General features: G+C 38.7%; 1 protein-coding gene across 4 annotated transcripts; it reads left to right on the plus strand.

The window, feature by feature from the left end:
- Positions 1 to 1,060: 1,060 nt before the first annotated feature.
- On the plus strand, positions 1,061 to 10,985 carry cnga3a (cyclic nucleotide gated channel subunit alpha 3a). Of its 4 annotated transcripts, none has more exons than XM_020631902.2 (9): positions 1,061 to 1,343; positions 3,951 to 4,075; positions 4,223 to 4,312; positions 6,203 to 6,370; positions 7,901 to 7,960; positions 8,431 to 8,631; positions 8,752 to 8,853; positions 8,951 to 9,057; positions 9,139 to 10,985. In XM_020631902.2, exons 2-9 carry the CDS (start codon positions 3,975 to 3,977, stop codon positions 10,533 to 10,535), a joined length of 2,226 nt encoding a protein of 741 aa, XP_020487558.2. In that variant the 5' UTR covers positions 1,061 to 1,343; positions 3,951 to 3,974; the 3' UTR covers positions 10,536 to 10,985. The 4 variants fall into 4 exon arrangements, with proteins under 4 accessions (XP_020487558.2, XP_065812188.1, XP_065812189.1 ...); XM_065956116.1 differs by having other exon boundaries at positions 6,248 to 6,370; XM_065956117.1 differs by lacking the exons at positions 7,901 to 7,960; positions 8,431 to 8,631.
- Positions 10,986 to 13,307: the final 2,322 nt, after the last annotated feature.

A 13,307-nucleotide genomic window follows, 5' to 3' on the forward strand; every position in this document is an offset into this window, starting at 1 on the left:
ATGGATATATGCTTTCAACTTATAGGCCTTAGGTGCTTTATGATTCAATTTTAAATATCGCTAAGTGATAGCCCAATGGGAGCTTGTAATTTAATAAAAAAAAAGAGAAGGATAGTAAGGAGTATTACTTTTATTGCAGTGAAAACCAGGGTAGTTTGGTAATAAATGTTCAAAGCTAGGACAAATAACAGATTTTTGTCAGGATAGGATAGTTGGTTTAAAACAGGGACAACCTGCACAATTTAAGAAATTATCTATGGATAATTTAATGGTTTTTACATTTTTTAACTAAGTTTGTATAAATCTTTACTATAATGAGTAAGACAGACAATTTTAAATTATTTCAAATTTGTATAACTTTTTTTGGAAAGCATCTCACAACCCCACTGTGGGAAGCGCTGACCTAGCCTAGTGTGCTTACCATAGACTGTAAGGCTAACCTTGTCAAGCAAGCGAACATTATTTTAAAAATTGAGTCTGCTGTCAGTGTAACTTGTGATTGCCTAAAATTGGCAGGGCAAAACTGAATAATTAAAATAAATAAAAAATAACAATAGTCTACTTGTGGGGGTAAAAACATGGGCTGAGGAGGGAGGACCCGATTTGGTTGTTAGCTAATGCTAGCTTGGCTTTTCTGTAAGCAGGAAAATTGCTATCTAGCTAAAGTAAAAAAAGGCTACTGGCTTGATTGTGGAAAAGTCAAATTATCAATACAAACAATTAATTAAAGTTTGATCTAAAAACCACCGAAGTAGCAAAAGGTAAAACACAAAGGTATACCTTGAATTAAAAAATAATAATAATAATAATAAATATATATATATATATATATATATAAAAATAAAATAAAATTATGAAAAATAAAATCTTTGACTTTAGAAGATTTAATTAGCCTAGGCTACATCCCATCACTGGTTCTGGACTTAAAATTGATGTTTTATTTTTTAAATTCAAATAGGCAATCTAAAGCCAGTTGCGTTCCCCTTTTCTTAAACAAATATGGTGTGAAAATGTGTGACCACAGTCAGGCTCTGTCAGTGTTGTTGTGAGTTGTGGACAGTGATGGCAGCTACAGGGAGCTGCAGGTCTCCTCCCCTTGTCTGATCTGATCTGGGACCTGTCAGCTCTCCGCACACCGTCTTCATCCAGCAGAGCCGCAGGGATAATGATCGATATTTTTGTCGACTTTGTGCTCGGCTAAACCGGATCGGAAATATTTCTTTGGTTAACTATTTTACATTTGTTTGTTTTTTTTGAAGATGGAATTACACAAAAGCAATCACAACAGGGGAATTGTTTGTTCGGTCGGCTGTCAGAAGTCATTGTGAGGAGGCTTCAAACAGGTGGGTCATCTGCTAAATGCGTTTATGCGTGTTTGAAACAGTCAGTCAGTGGGACTGACTGACTGTTTCAAACACTGAACCAGCATTTGCATGGAAAAAAAACAAAAAACTTAATGTGTTCTGATATTTTTTGTGTCTCTAAGGTATCCTTAAATATTCTTGAAGACATGTTAAATGGATATATTATTCACAGAGATCTGTTCGGTTAAGCTATGTCCTCTCACGTTGACTTTCAGATGGTCTGCATGCTGTCGCAGCAACCTTGTCCAAGATAGGCTGTAATGACTGCAGCTGTCAGTGTTTTAATTCATTCAGCAACCTTTTAAAGCCACTTATCAACGTTAGAAACAATAGAAAACTGAAGCAGCAATTTTCAGAACCTTTAAATTATATAATAAGATATAGAATACACTCAATATATCATGAGATTATTATATCAAATCAAACTTTAGGCTATTTGTAAAAGTTCAAACAAGGCCTGTAGTTCAAAGGGGAGAAGATAATAGACTGACAAGCCATTAAGGATAAGATAATATATAACAGGTTATAGGGCCTATATTAAATTACATTTAACAAAACATCTAACACAACTTAAATAAATGAATATTTTTTTTAGGCTTAAACATAGGCTACTTCATGGATCCAATTATTATGAACTATAATAATAAACATTATTTATGTAGCCTAGCACTTTTCAAAACAGGTTTAAAAAGTGCTTCACAAAATGAAAATTAAAAAGAGAAACGTGAGGAAGACATTAAGGAGTGTTTAGTGAAACTGCAGGCCCTAAGATAGGCTACATTAAGGATGCTTTATTGTATATTTTAAAACCACTTGTCCACAAAAGATAACGTGAATATACATTTAAAACCAGGCAAAATTAGTGTAAATGAGGGTAAAAACAAATCTATTAGGGATGGGGATGTCTGGATGAATACACAACCTCACCACAAGTCTCTCAGTGAGGCCTATACTACCAAAGAACAACAGATCTACTTATCACCAAAACTAAAACACATACTCATTTAAACACTCATTTTGATTCACATAAAGAATATAGGCTACAATTAAAGCAAAATATAATCAATAAAGGCTAATCATATTTAGATATTCATTGTTTATTACCATTAATAAACTCCCTTCTCCCGAAAGCTGCTGAACATAAGAATAGGGCTTCATATTGCATTTCTGTTCTTGCAATTATTATTCAAATATTAAAAAACACTGCAATACTGTGCATTTTCACCATACAGCCTGTGACTACAGCCTACCATAATAGTGTTTTTTCACCATACAGCCTGTGACTACAGCCTACCATAATAGTGTTTTTGTTTTGTAAAGTTTAACTCAATTTGAGATCACATGTATTCACCACAATAGAGGGTTTGTGTATTTCTATATTTTTCTGAACAGTTTCCCATCATCCTGCAGTCTGTGACCTGTGCTTGTCATTCCTCAAAGCAACAACATGTTTTTAAAAGGAGAAAAATATACACATGCATCCTGTAAAAATCATTTCAGTCCATTACAGTCATGTTGAGCGCCCCACACATGATTATGTGACTGATGTTTGTGCAGGCAAACTGTTGATTTTACCATTTGTCACCCTCGGAGTGCTCTGCTTCTTGGTGATTGACAGTGTGATTTAATTTAGTGGGGGTTGGTTAACTCCCTGGAATTAGCACTAATCTACATGCGTGCACGTGTTACAACCACTGGTGTTCCCCAAAGATCACTGAGTCAGTATCATTATTTGAAAAAAAAATATTTGAACCCAAATGACTAAATAAACCTCACTTTACATGTTTACATGTTTTAATGTGAAATCATATATACATCTGGGCTGTGTCACAGTTTAAGATTGTTTTTGACTGCACTTCCAAGACACTCTAAAGGACAATATGGCTGACTTGGCTGTTTCTCCAGACTCTGTCCAGAGCTGTAAAGAGTCGCTGCCCTCAGCCACATACAGTTTGGCTTGTGCTTTAAGTGGAGCCCTAATAGAATTAACCTGCTGCACACACAACTGAACATAGCAACCACAGTCTACCTGTAAGCCATAGCTTAGTTATTTTAAAAACCAGCTGAGCGTTCACAGAGGGCACTGATCCTGTTTAGTGTTAAGGACGTAATGAGGGGTGTATTTTGAGATGCTACTCTCAGACAAACAGTGAACAGTGGTGTTCAGTAAACACATCAATAACAAAGCATGAGGGAATTTTATTTTTATATTTGCTGTATGATATCGTGTGTGTAAAATCAATCAATCAATTTTTATTTGTAAAGTGCCAATTCATAACAAATGTGATCTCAAGACATTTTACAAAAGAGCAGATAAAAGACCTTACTCTTTGTTATATTATGTTACAAAGACCCAGCATTAATCCATCATGAGCTCAGCACTGAGCAACATTTAGCAAAGTTACAGTGGCGAGGTATAACTTCCTTTAAGAGGCCGAAACCTTGAGCACAACCAGACTCATGATGACCAACCAGCCATCTGCTGAACATGTTGGGCTTGAAAAGTGGGATAGGGGGAGAAAATCTGATTGAAACAACTGACTGAACAGTGTGTTTTTATCCTTCTGTTTCTTCCTGTGTGCCCAGGCCAACGGAGCCGAAAACAACAACATGGCAAAAATCGGGAGTGAAAACTCTTTTTTATCAAGACAACGGTTGTCCAAGAAGACGCCTGATGAGGAGCTCGCTGTCATTGAAAATGGAGACAGCAGGTTTGCCAGTCAAGTTAATGCTCAATAATATATAAAATATCAGTGCATTTTTCTGTACCAGTTTCACTTTGATGTAATCTGGTAAAATTATGATGGCACTATCTAAAGAAAATGACTCTGTTTTTTTTTCTACCTGTTGTCTTTCAGGGCTCACTCACTTTGTGAAGAAAACTCTGAGACGGCGTTGTCTTCAGAGTCCCACAGAGACTTATTTACAGGTGCTGGGGCCATGGCCAGGTAAACATTCTAGTAATACTTTTATGTTCTTAGTATTTACAAGTGGTGGAAATGAACTATAACTCTTCACTCAAGGGCTGGACTCAAATACGTTTGTGAGGTAGTTTTGTACTTTAATGTAGTTTTCAAATGTTCCTACTTTATACTTCCACTTGACTTCGAGTCAGAGTGAAATATTTTACCATTTACTACAATGCCCACTTGACAGTTTGTTACTATGGACACTTCACTTATTATTATCACTTAGAGTAAAAACACTGGTAACTGACCCTTTTAACTTTTGTACTCTTGCAAAACCTCATAGTTTCATCTAAAAACCAGAATATTGATACAGAAACAATCATCCCCACGGTTCATTGATTTATCTCACAGTTTAAGAACCTTGTTAAAGTGATCAAGCTTTAAAGTTAACACCTAATACTTCTATAAAACCTAAATAGACTTTTGAATTAAAGACTTACTTGCCATGAAGTATTTTGACAGCATTGTCGGCCTTCTTGTATTTTCACTGATGTAAAGTATCTGGATACATTTTCCACCATTTGTGTTTACAAGTTCTTTTAGATCAGTGATTTATCAAACTGTGGTAGGTGTAGAATTAGTGTAGTTCTTTCGGAGGACCCTATAACAACACTGTGGCCTGTGTCCTTTATTAAATACCCTCAAATTATCATTACATTTATTTTTTATAACATGAAACTGTTAAATACACATGGTGATACTCTTGAAATAAATTTTTACCAATTCAAAGTAGGGCTGTCAGCGTTAACGCATTAATCACGATGAAAGTCCAAAATGAATTCATTAATTTTTTCATCCTTTTGACTGTGTGCTGTTTTGGCCCTTTGGGTGCAGCCTAGCTAAGACGCCACACAGACAGCAGCGTCTTCCTGTAGTCACAGTGATGAAAAAGCCTCTGAGCCTTTGGATGGCTCATTTCATTTTTAAAAAACAGTTTAGGAGTCAAAAATAATACTCTGAACCACAAGACATCAAACATTTCCCTTTTTTTTTCCTGTCCTCTCAAACTGTTTTCATTCGCTTTCTGATCAGACAAGTTTCTTTTCTCTGTCGTTGTAACCTTTGGTTGATTAGAGTTCTTTTGGAAAAAAAAGCAGGTGTGTATCCAAACAGGAACTAGAGTGTCCTTAGATTAAGACAGTACAAAACTGTTTTGAAACGCAAACTAGTGAAATTAAAAATATGAAGGATAAGCGTTAATCACAATAATGGCAGTAGCTGACCTGATTGACAGGAGGGCACGATGTAACGGTTTGTCAGGAAGCTTAAAACCTGCATTGGCTCCAGCTCTTCGCCTGTCGTTAGGTTGAATAAAAGTAAGGTTGAGATAGTATTTCCAGCATGGCGACCGCCATCGATAGGACTCCAAAGCTCCCTGCAGTAACAGATGGGGGACATCACTCAGGCTTCGTCCATTAATATTTACAGACTATGGTTAAATCTTCATTCAAAACGTTTTAAACGTTTGACAGCCCTAATTTTAAAGGTCTTTAAAAGAAAAAACGCATATTAGCTATGCAGAGTGGACATGAATTTCTGTCTGCCTTGGCACAAAGTAATAATGTATTTGTGAACTATGAACACAGTTTAATTTGTATTCTTTAGTCCTCAGATAAAGCATAATTCGTTTTTTAATGGTTGCAAGGTTGAAAAACAGTTGAATATTAGATTCTAAGCATGGTGGCTCCTTCAATGTTACATTGTTGGTTTCACCACCGGACAGGGGTATCTACAAAATATGGTTCGCAACACAGTGGTACACAGTCTGAAGCATTTAGAAACCTTTGTTTTAGATGAAATAACTAATAGTCCATTCCTAGCCTAGACGGGTGTCACCTTGTTCTGTTTTCCCTCCTGCTAACCCTGTAGGCTCTCTTACATCTTCTTCATGCTGCGAAACTGGGCGTCCCACAGAGTGAACCCTGAAATAGAGAGGCATGACTCTTTTCTTGAGCGCTTCAGAGGCCCTGAGCTCAAAGACATCTCCAGTCGAGACAGCAATGCCCAGTCTCACGGCACGTCAATCCTTAAGAGAAAGTAAGTACTGTGCGGTGCGTTGGCACTGCCGTTTGTCAGTGTAATCAAATTCTATTTTCAGGAGTCACTGTGACAATGAAAACTTCAGGCAACACCAACAAACAGGAGGATAAATCCACAGAACATGAGGAACGGTCGATTTGCAGAGTCAAGAAAATGGAGCTAGAAAATGATACACAGTGGGGAGGATAGTTCATCCTCAACATCAGAAATGTTCCACATTCTTTATGAATCAGAAAATTAAGACTTGGTTTGGATGTGTGGGACAGCTATCAAGTGCAATATGAAGTTGTGAGTTTAGGAATTTCGAAGGCTTGCCCACCACAAAAACCTCCCTCAGCTACATTGACAAAAAGACAGAGAGAGAGAGTGGGAAAGGACATCCTGCAAAGGAGCAATAGGTCGGATGAGAACTTGGGCTACAGCCTCTCTATGTGGGGTGCAAGAACTGCACTATGCAACCGACACCCCTTTCTTTTGAAATGTTCACATTGCTTGTACATAATGAAATTAAAAAGACTAAAAACCTGCACGATTGTATGATACTGCTCTGCTAGTTAACAGCTAGCTTAAATTGTTATATTGATAGGATTTGCTTGTTGCAAATCAATCACACATCATCTTATGCATCTATTTAACTGTCTGAGAGTTAACTAAATGATATCAAACATATTTAAACAGGGAAAGACATTTTAAAAAAAACAACTACCAGCTAACTTATTTCTAAAAGTTAAGCGTGGCTTTTATAGGTAGAGTTAGCAAGTTACCCCAAATCACAGTGGATCATTTTTATCAAGTGTCTCAGAGTTCAACTGTTGCAACAAACAAGTTGAAGAGATACTAATACTTCTGAAAAGTAAATAACTTTATGTTACTGCTCCTGATTCAATTAATATAATCACAAATATGTTTAGATTAAAAAGAAACGAGAAGTGCTAGCTACCCACTAGCTAGTGGTGAAGTGTGGTTTATCGGCAGGGTTTTAATCACCACAAACTGAAAATCATTGTAAAAAAAGATGTAACGCTCTCTAATAGTACGATAAATGTTTTCACAGTTTTAATAGGAAAGTAGTTAAGAGTTGCTTGTTTTACCGCAGCTAATACTACATTTAACAGAAAACAGATATTACAAATGCTAGCTAACCTTTGCTAATAGCCAATTATATGGTCATCTTAGCAAATTATATGGTCATCTTAGCAAATCCCTCTTAACAGGTTGTCGTTGGAAAACTTAATTTACTGCCATAGAGTTAAATTGATATTAACAAAATTATTGTGACAGAAAAAGAGTTAAAAGCTGCTGACTAAATATAGCTAAACACTAGCTAACAGGAAAATTTGTTTTTTATGATGGTCTTTGTTACCCAAACTCTCATGATTTAGATACTTTCATGCAACTTCTTTAGAGTTTAATAATTGTTGTCAAAAGTAGATTGTTTTCAAGCGACTAAACTTGCTTTAGAAACAAAAAGTTCTGAAACTGAGGGCTCCTTTTGTAAATTGCTTTTCCGTATTTTTGTTTTCAAAGTCTTGCGAGTAAGTGGCCGCTGGCTACATACAACATGAATAACTGCAACAACACAGACGAGTAAGTGTGTACATATCTGTGTTGGAAAATAGAATAAAGATTAGTATTAGATTTTTAGAGGTCTGGTTGAACATCATTAGCATATTGTGTTTGACATTCTGTAGTGAATAGCAATCCTAAAATCAAGATATCCTCCAATTCCACATCCCTTTCTGGTGTTTCCTCCTGCGTTAGAGTGATACAACCCTCGTTCATTTTCTTATCTGTGGGATTTTTCTGTGGCAAGATGCTTTTCATGTTGTAAATTAGCAACAGCTAAGAGCATGGAGCCATGGAAACTCACTTTTATTATGCTGCCGTCTACTGGATAATAATATAGCCTGCACTAGATCTCCCAACAATCCTTGGATCCTAAGCTGTAAAACCTCCATTAGACCCTTAATACAGACCGGTCGCCCTCTGACAAACCCTCATAGACAATCCCAGGCCCTTTTTTTTGCCTCCATTTAAACTAAACTTGTGGTCCATAGCAAAAAAGACGAGATTAAAAAAGATGATAAAAAGGAGGAGGAGAAGAAAGATGAAAAGAAAGATGAGGACAAGAAAGAAGAGGAGAAAAAAGACGAGAAGAAAGATGAGAAAAAGGATGAGAAAAAGGATGAGAAGAAAGACGAGAAGAAAGACGACAAGAAGGATGATAAAAAAGATGATAAAAAGAAAGAGGAGCCACCGTAAGTACAACATAAGACACAGAAAGTGTATCGGAGAAGTGTATTGAGAAATGTGTCTACAACTGTGCTAAAATATAGAAAACATTGCATCATCATAAACTAATGTTGAGTTGTTTTTAGGAAAGAAATCTGGATTATGGATCCAGCTGCAGACCAGTACTACAGATGGCTGACCGTCATTGCAGGCCCAGTATTTTACAACTTGATAATGATCGTAACGAGGTATTCTCCTTTAAACCTGCTTTAAAACTTCCCTTCACCTTTCAGGATGTATACTTAAGGTTCTCCTTGTTTTTTTTGTTTCCTCCTCGTCTTCTAGAGCCTGTTTTAATGAACTCCAGGACACGTATACAAAGCTCTGGATAGTCCTAGACTACGGCTCGGATGCCATATACTTCGCAGACACGTTTGTTAGGTCAAGAACAGGTCAGATTTTAGGAAATATTCCAAGTCAGAATTTGTGTTTATGGTTATTGTATTTTCCTAATCTTGTGTTTCCCCTTTTAGGTTACTTGGAACAAGGCCTGCTGGTAAAAGATTCAAAGAAACTGAGGGATAAATACAGAACAACATCTCAGTTCAAATATGATATGATCGCAATGATACCAACTGATCTGCTGTTTCTGAAATTTGGCTTCAACAACCCGGAGTTCAGATTCAATCGTCTTTGCAAAATGTCTAGGCTTTTTGAGTTTTTCGAGCGGACTGAAACCAGAACGAGCTTCCCCAACATGTTTCGTATCAGCAACCTCGTGCTTTATATCCTCATCATTATCCACTGGAATGCTTGTTTGTTTTTTGCCATTTCGAAAACCATTGGTTTTGGAACAGATACATGGGTGTACCCCAACATCAGTCACCCGGAGTACGGCCGACTGGCCAGAAAGTACATTTACTCCCTGTATTGGTCCACACTGACCCTCACCACTATCGGAGAGACCCCTCCACCAGTCAGGGATGTTGAATTCCTCTTTGTGATTTCAGATTTCCTCACTGGTGTGCTCATCTTTGCTAGTATCGTCGGTAACGTCGGTGCCATGATTTCCAACATGAATGCCTCTCGGGCTGAGTTCCAGGCAAAAATTGACTCGATTAAACAGTACATGCAGTTTCGAAAGGTCACCAAAGACTTGGAGGCCAGAGTCATTAAGTGGTTTGACTACCTTTGGACAGAGAAGAAGACCTGTGACGAGAAGGAAGTATTGAAGAACCTCCCAGACAAGCTCAGGGCTGAGATCGCCATCAACGTCCATTTAGATACTCTGAAAAAAGTGCGTATTTTCCAGGATTGTGAAGCCGGTCTGCTGATTGAATTGGTGCTCAAGCTGCAGCCACAAGTGTTCAGCCCAGGAGATTACATCTGTAAGAAGGGAGATATTGGCAGGGAGATGTACATCATCAAGGAGGGGAAGCTGGCTGTGGTGGCCGATGATGGGGTCACTCAGTTTGTCGTGCTCAGTGATGGCGCATACTTTGGGGAAATCAGTATTTTGGGTATCAAGGGCAGTAAAGCAGGCAACAGGAGAACAGCCAACATCAGAAGTGTCGGCTATTCTGATCTCTTCGCCCTGTCCAAAGATGACTTGGTGGAAGCTCTTACTGAGTATCCAGATGCCAAAAAAGCTCTGGAGGAGAAGGGAAAAGCCATCTTGATGAAAGACAACCTGATCGATGAGGCAATCGCCAACGCTGGTGCTGATCCAAAAGACCTGGAGGAGAAGATTGTGAAACTTCAGGGCAACCTGGACGTCATGCAGACAAAGTTTGCCAAGCTGATGGTGGAGTTAACCTCCAGCCAGACGAGGATGAAGCGGAGGGTCACAGAAATGGAGACCAAAGTGAAATCCATACGACCCGAGGACCTGGCAGAAGTGATGGCCGACAAAGACAATAAAGTAAAGTAAAAATAAAAAGCTACTTGAGGACTTTAAAGGGAATGAAGGAATTTTCACTTAGAATACTTTTTAAAGGCCCATGTTTATATCTATTTATACGTCTCTGTTCATATTATCATCATAATGTGTCAAAACATGTACAGCAAATGCATATTTTTGAGTGTATTCTTCACAGTATTGAATTTATTTATTGATAATTTCATGTTGTCATGAACTTCATGAGTATGTTCAACAGAGGCACTTGTGTATGCAAGAGGTTGGCTTCCCACAGCCTTAGAATAATGACTTTTTTTATTTTTAATGCAAATACAGGATCAAACAATCCGTTTGAGACTGTATGTGAATGTAAAAAATACATTGTAATGCAGTGATGTCCATAAGTTATTGTCAGAAGGCACAATCAGTTGTAAGTTACAAAGTTAATTGTTAATAAACATTAAAATGTTCTTGTAACATTTACTGTGTCTCGATTTTATTTTCACAGGTAACGAAAATGTGTTTTTTTTCTTTATTGTGTTGTTTTGATGCCTCGTTTGGCATTCTTAGCCATCAAATTCATGTTTTTGGAGCCCCAAATTTGGAACTAATGCTGGAAACAAATCGCAAAACTTTAACTTCTGCTCATCTATCACAGGTAGGCACGACCTAAAGTTCTTAATTAATAATACCGATAATTGAAATAATGATATTATTGCTATTTGAAATGTATGTACGCACAATGTTGAAGTTTCTTTTGTACAAAAAGAGATCTTTGAGTATTTTTACGTCACTACAATTTCTTATAGCATGTGGACTATTCAAGAAAACAGACTGACCAACAGTGACAGCCTGTGCAGAGAGAGCACAGTGCAGGGGCCTAGGCAGATCAGGGCCGTAAAGTGCAGTGCACTGGCAGGCCTGTGTGGCCAGAGGGCTGTGCAATTTAGTTTATGTGAAAATGAAATTAATTAATTCATTTTATGGTACCTAGAAACTTTAATATGTGTTTTTGCTGCAAAACCAGAATTGTAAAACACACTTGGCAGGATATTAGGACCCAGCATTAAATAGTTATCCATGCAGTGCTCATTATTTTAATCTATGGCTTATTTGCTGAGATTATTTATTTATTTATTTTTATTTTGAAATACTTCATTAATCCCTGAGGGAAATTCTGTTTTACACTCTGTTACTGAGAGACATGCTTCTCACACACATAGGCCCGAATCACACACATGCACAAACAAGAACCTGTTTCCGTAATTTGGTCCGCACTGGGACTTGAATCGGCGACCCTCCGGTTTCCAAACTGTAGAGGACAGCCCTGTATGCTATATTATGACCTTAGGCAATAGGCTGATGTCATTTCCTGACTTCAGGCTGACATCATGTTATGATGTTCGGCTGAAGTCATCCCAAAGTTGGGCTGACATTATGATGTTGGGCTGATGGTCTTATTTGTCCAAGTCAAAGTCAAGTCAAGCCAGGGTAGGTAGCTCCTCACTCTCACAGTGCAGTGTCAGGCCTGCACAGTGAGGCATGTGTAGCAGTAGGCCTGTGCAGTGACATGCCTGTGTGCCCACAGTGCAGTGCAGTGACAGGCCTGTGTGCCCACAGTGCAGTGCAGTGACAGGCCTGTGTGCCCACAGTGCAGTGCAGTGACAGGCCTGTGTGCCCACAGTTCAGTGCAGCCAAGCCAGGTGAGGTAGCTCCTTCTTTCAAAGGTAGATTCTTTCTGGGGAGAGGGCTCTGCAGTTATATGCTTGAGAGTATAATGCAGTGATAGGCCTGTGCAGTGAAAGGACCATGCAGTGAGGGCCCAGTGCACTGTCAGGATTGCGCAGTAAGAGACCTGTGCAGTGAGGTCACATTGCAGGGATAGGCATGTTCAGGGATAGGCATATGCAGTGACTGACCTTTGCAGAGAAAACACTGTGCAGTGAGAGGTCTGTGCAGTGACAGCCCGTTGCAGTGACAGGCCTGTGCAACCACAGCGTAGTGCAGTGACAGGCCTGTCCAGCGGGAGGCCAGTCCAACCAGAGGTCTGTCTAGCCACAGGCCTGTGCAGTCAAAGTGCAGTGCAGATAGAAGCCTTTGCAGTTTAGTCACTAAAATTAAGTTATTTGCCTTTATATCAATGCTACGTTTAGAGCGGAGAACAACATACTGGAGAACAGAAAACATAATGCAGCCGTTTAATTATGTGCACAGAGATCGTAGTGGTTGCATACATACAGTCTGTGCACCGTGCAGCAGTAACAGTATAGAAACGACACTCCCCCTCCTATTGGCTTGAGGTGAAATATCCAGAGAATATCGTGCATCGTTCTCACATCAGCTCACTCCGACTTGCTGTGGAAAAAAATCCTAGGGGTCTGGCAGGAGAAACTCCGGGTGAAGTCCGATCGAAAATTTCAGCTATTTGCATTCACATATACAGCTCCTCCTGGAAATATCAGGAGTTTTTCTCGAGTCTTCTGCAAGTGTGAATGCCCTAAATTAGTGCCTGTTGCCAGTGGCTATTCTAGAGTCTGGTTGTGCCAAAGTCAAAAATGAACAGGGGGCCCCTCCAACCATTAATCTCCATCATAAGTAATGAAATAATTCTTCTTCATATGTTTTCATATGTTTGTGACTTTCATTGACAAACTTTTTTGTCAGTAGGAGTAATGCACACAATGCTTGCAACAAGAGAGAGCTGTCAGATGGGGGCTCCTTTGGGAGGCTTCCTACTGTTATTGCAAACTGCACATTTTGAGCCAATGCTGTAGTTTAGAGTTTGTCAGCCCTCTGGGGCCCCCT

This window comes from Labrus bergylta, chromosome 6 (genome assembly GCF_963930695.1).
Source record: "Labrus bergylta chromosome 6, fLabBer1.1, whole genome shotgun sequence".
NCBI lineage: Eukaryota > Metazoa > Chordata > Actinopteri > Labriformes > Labridae > Labrus > Labrus bergylta.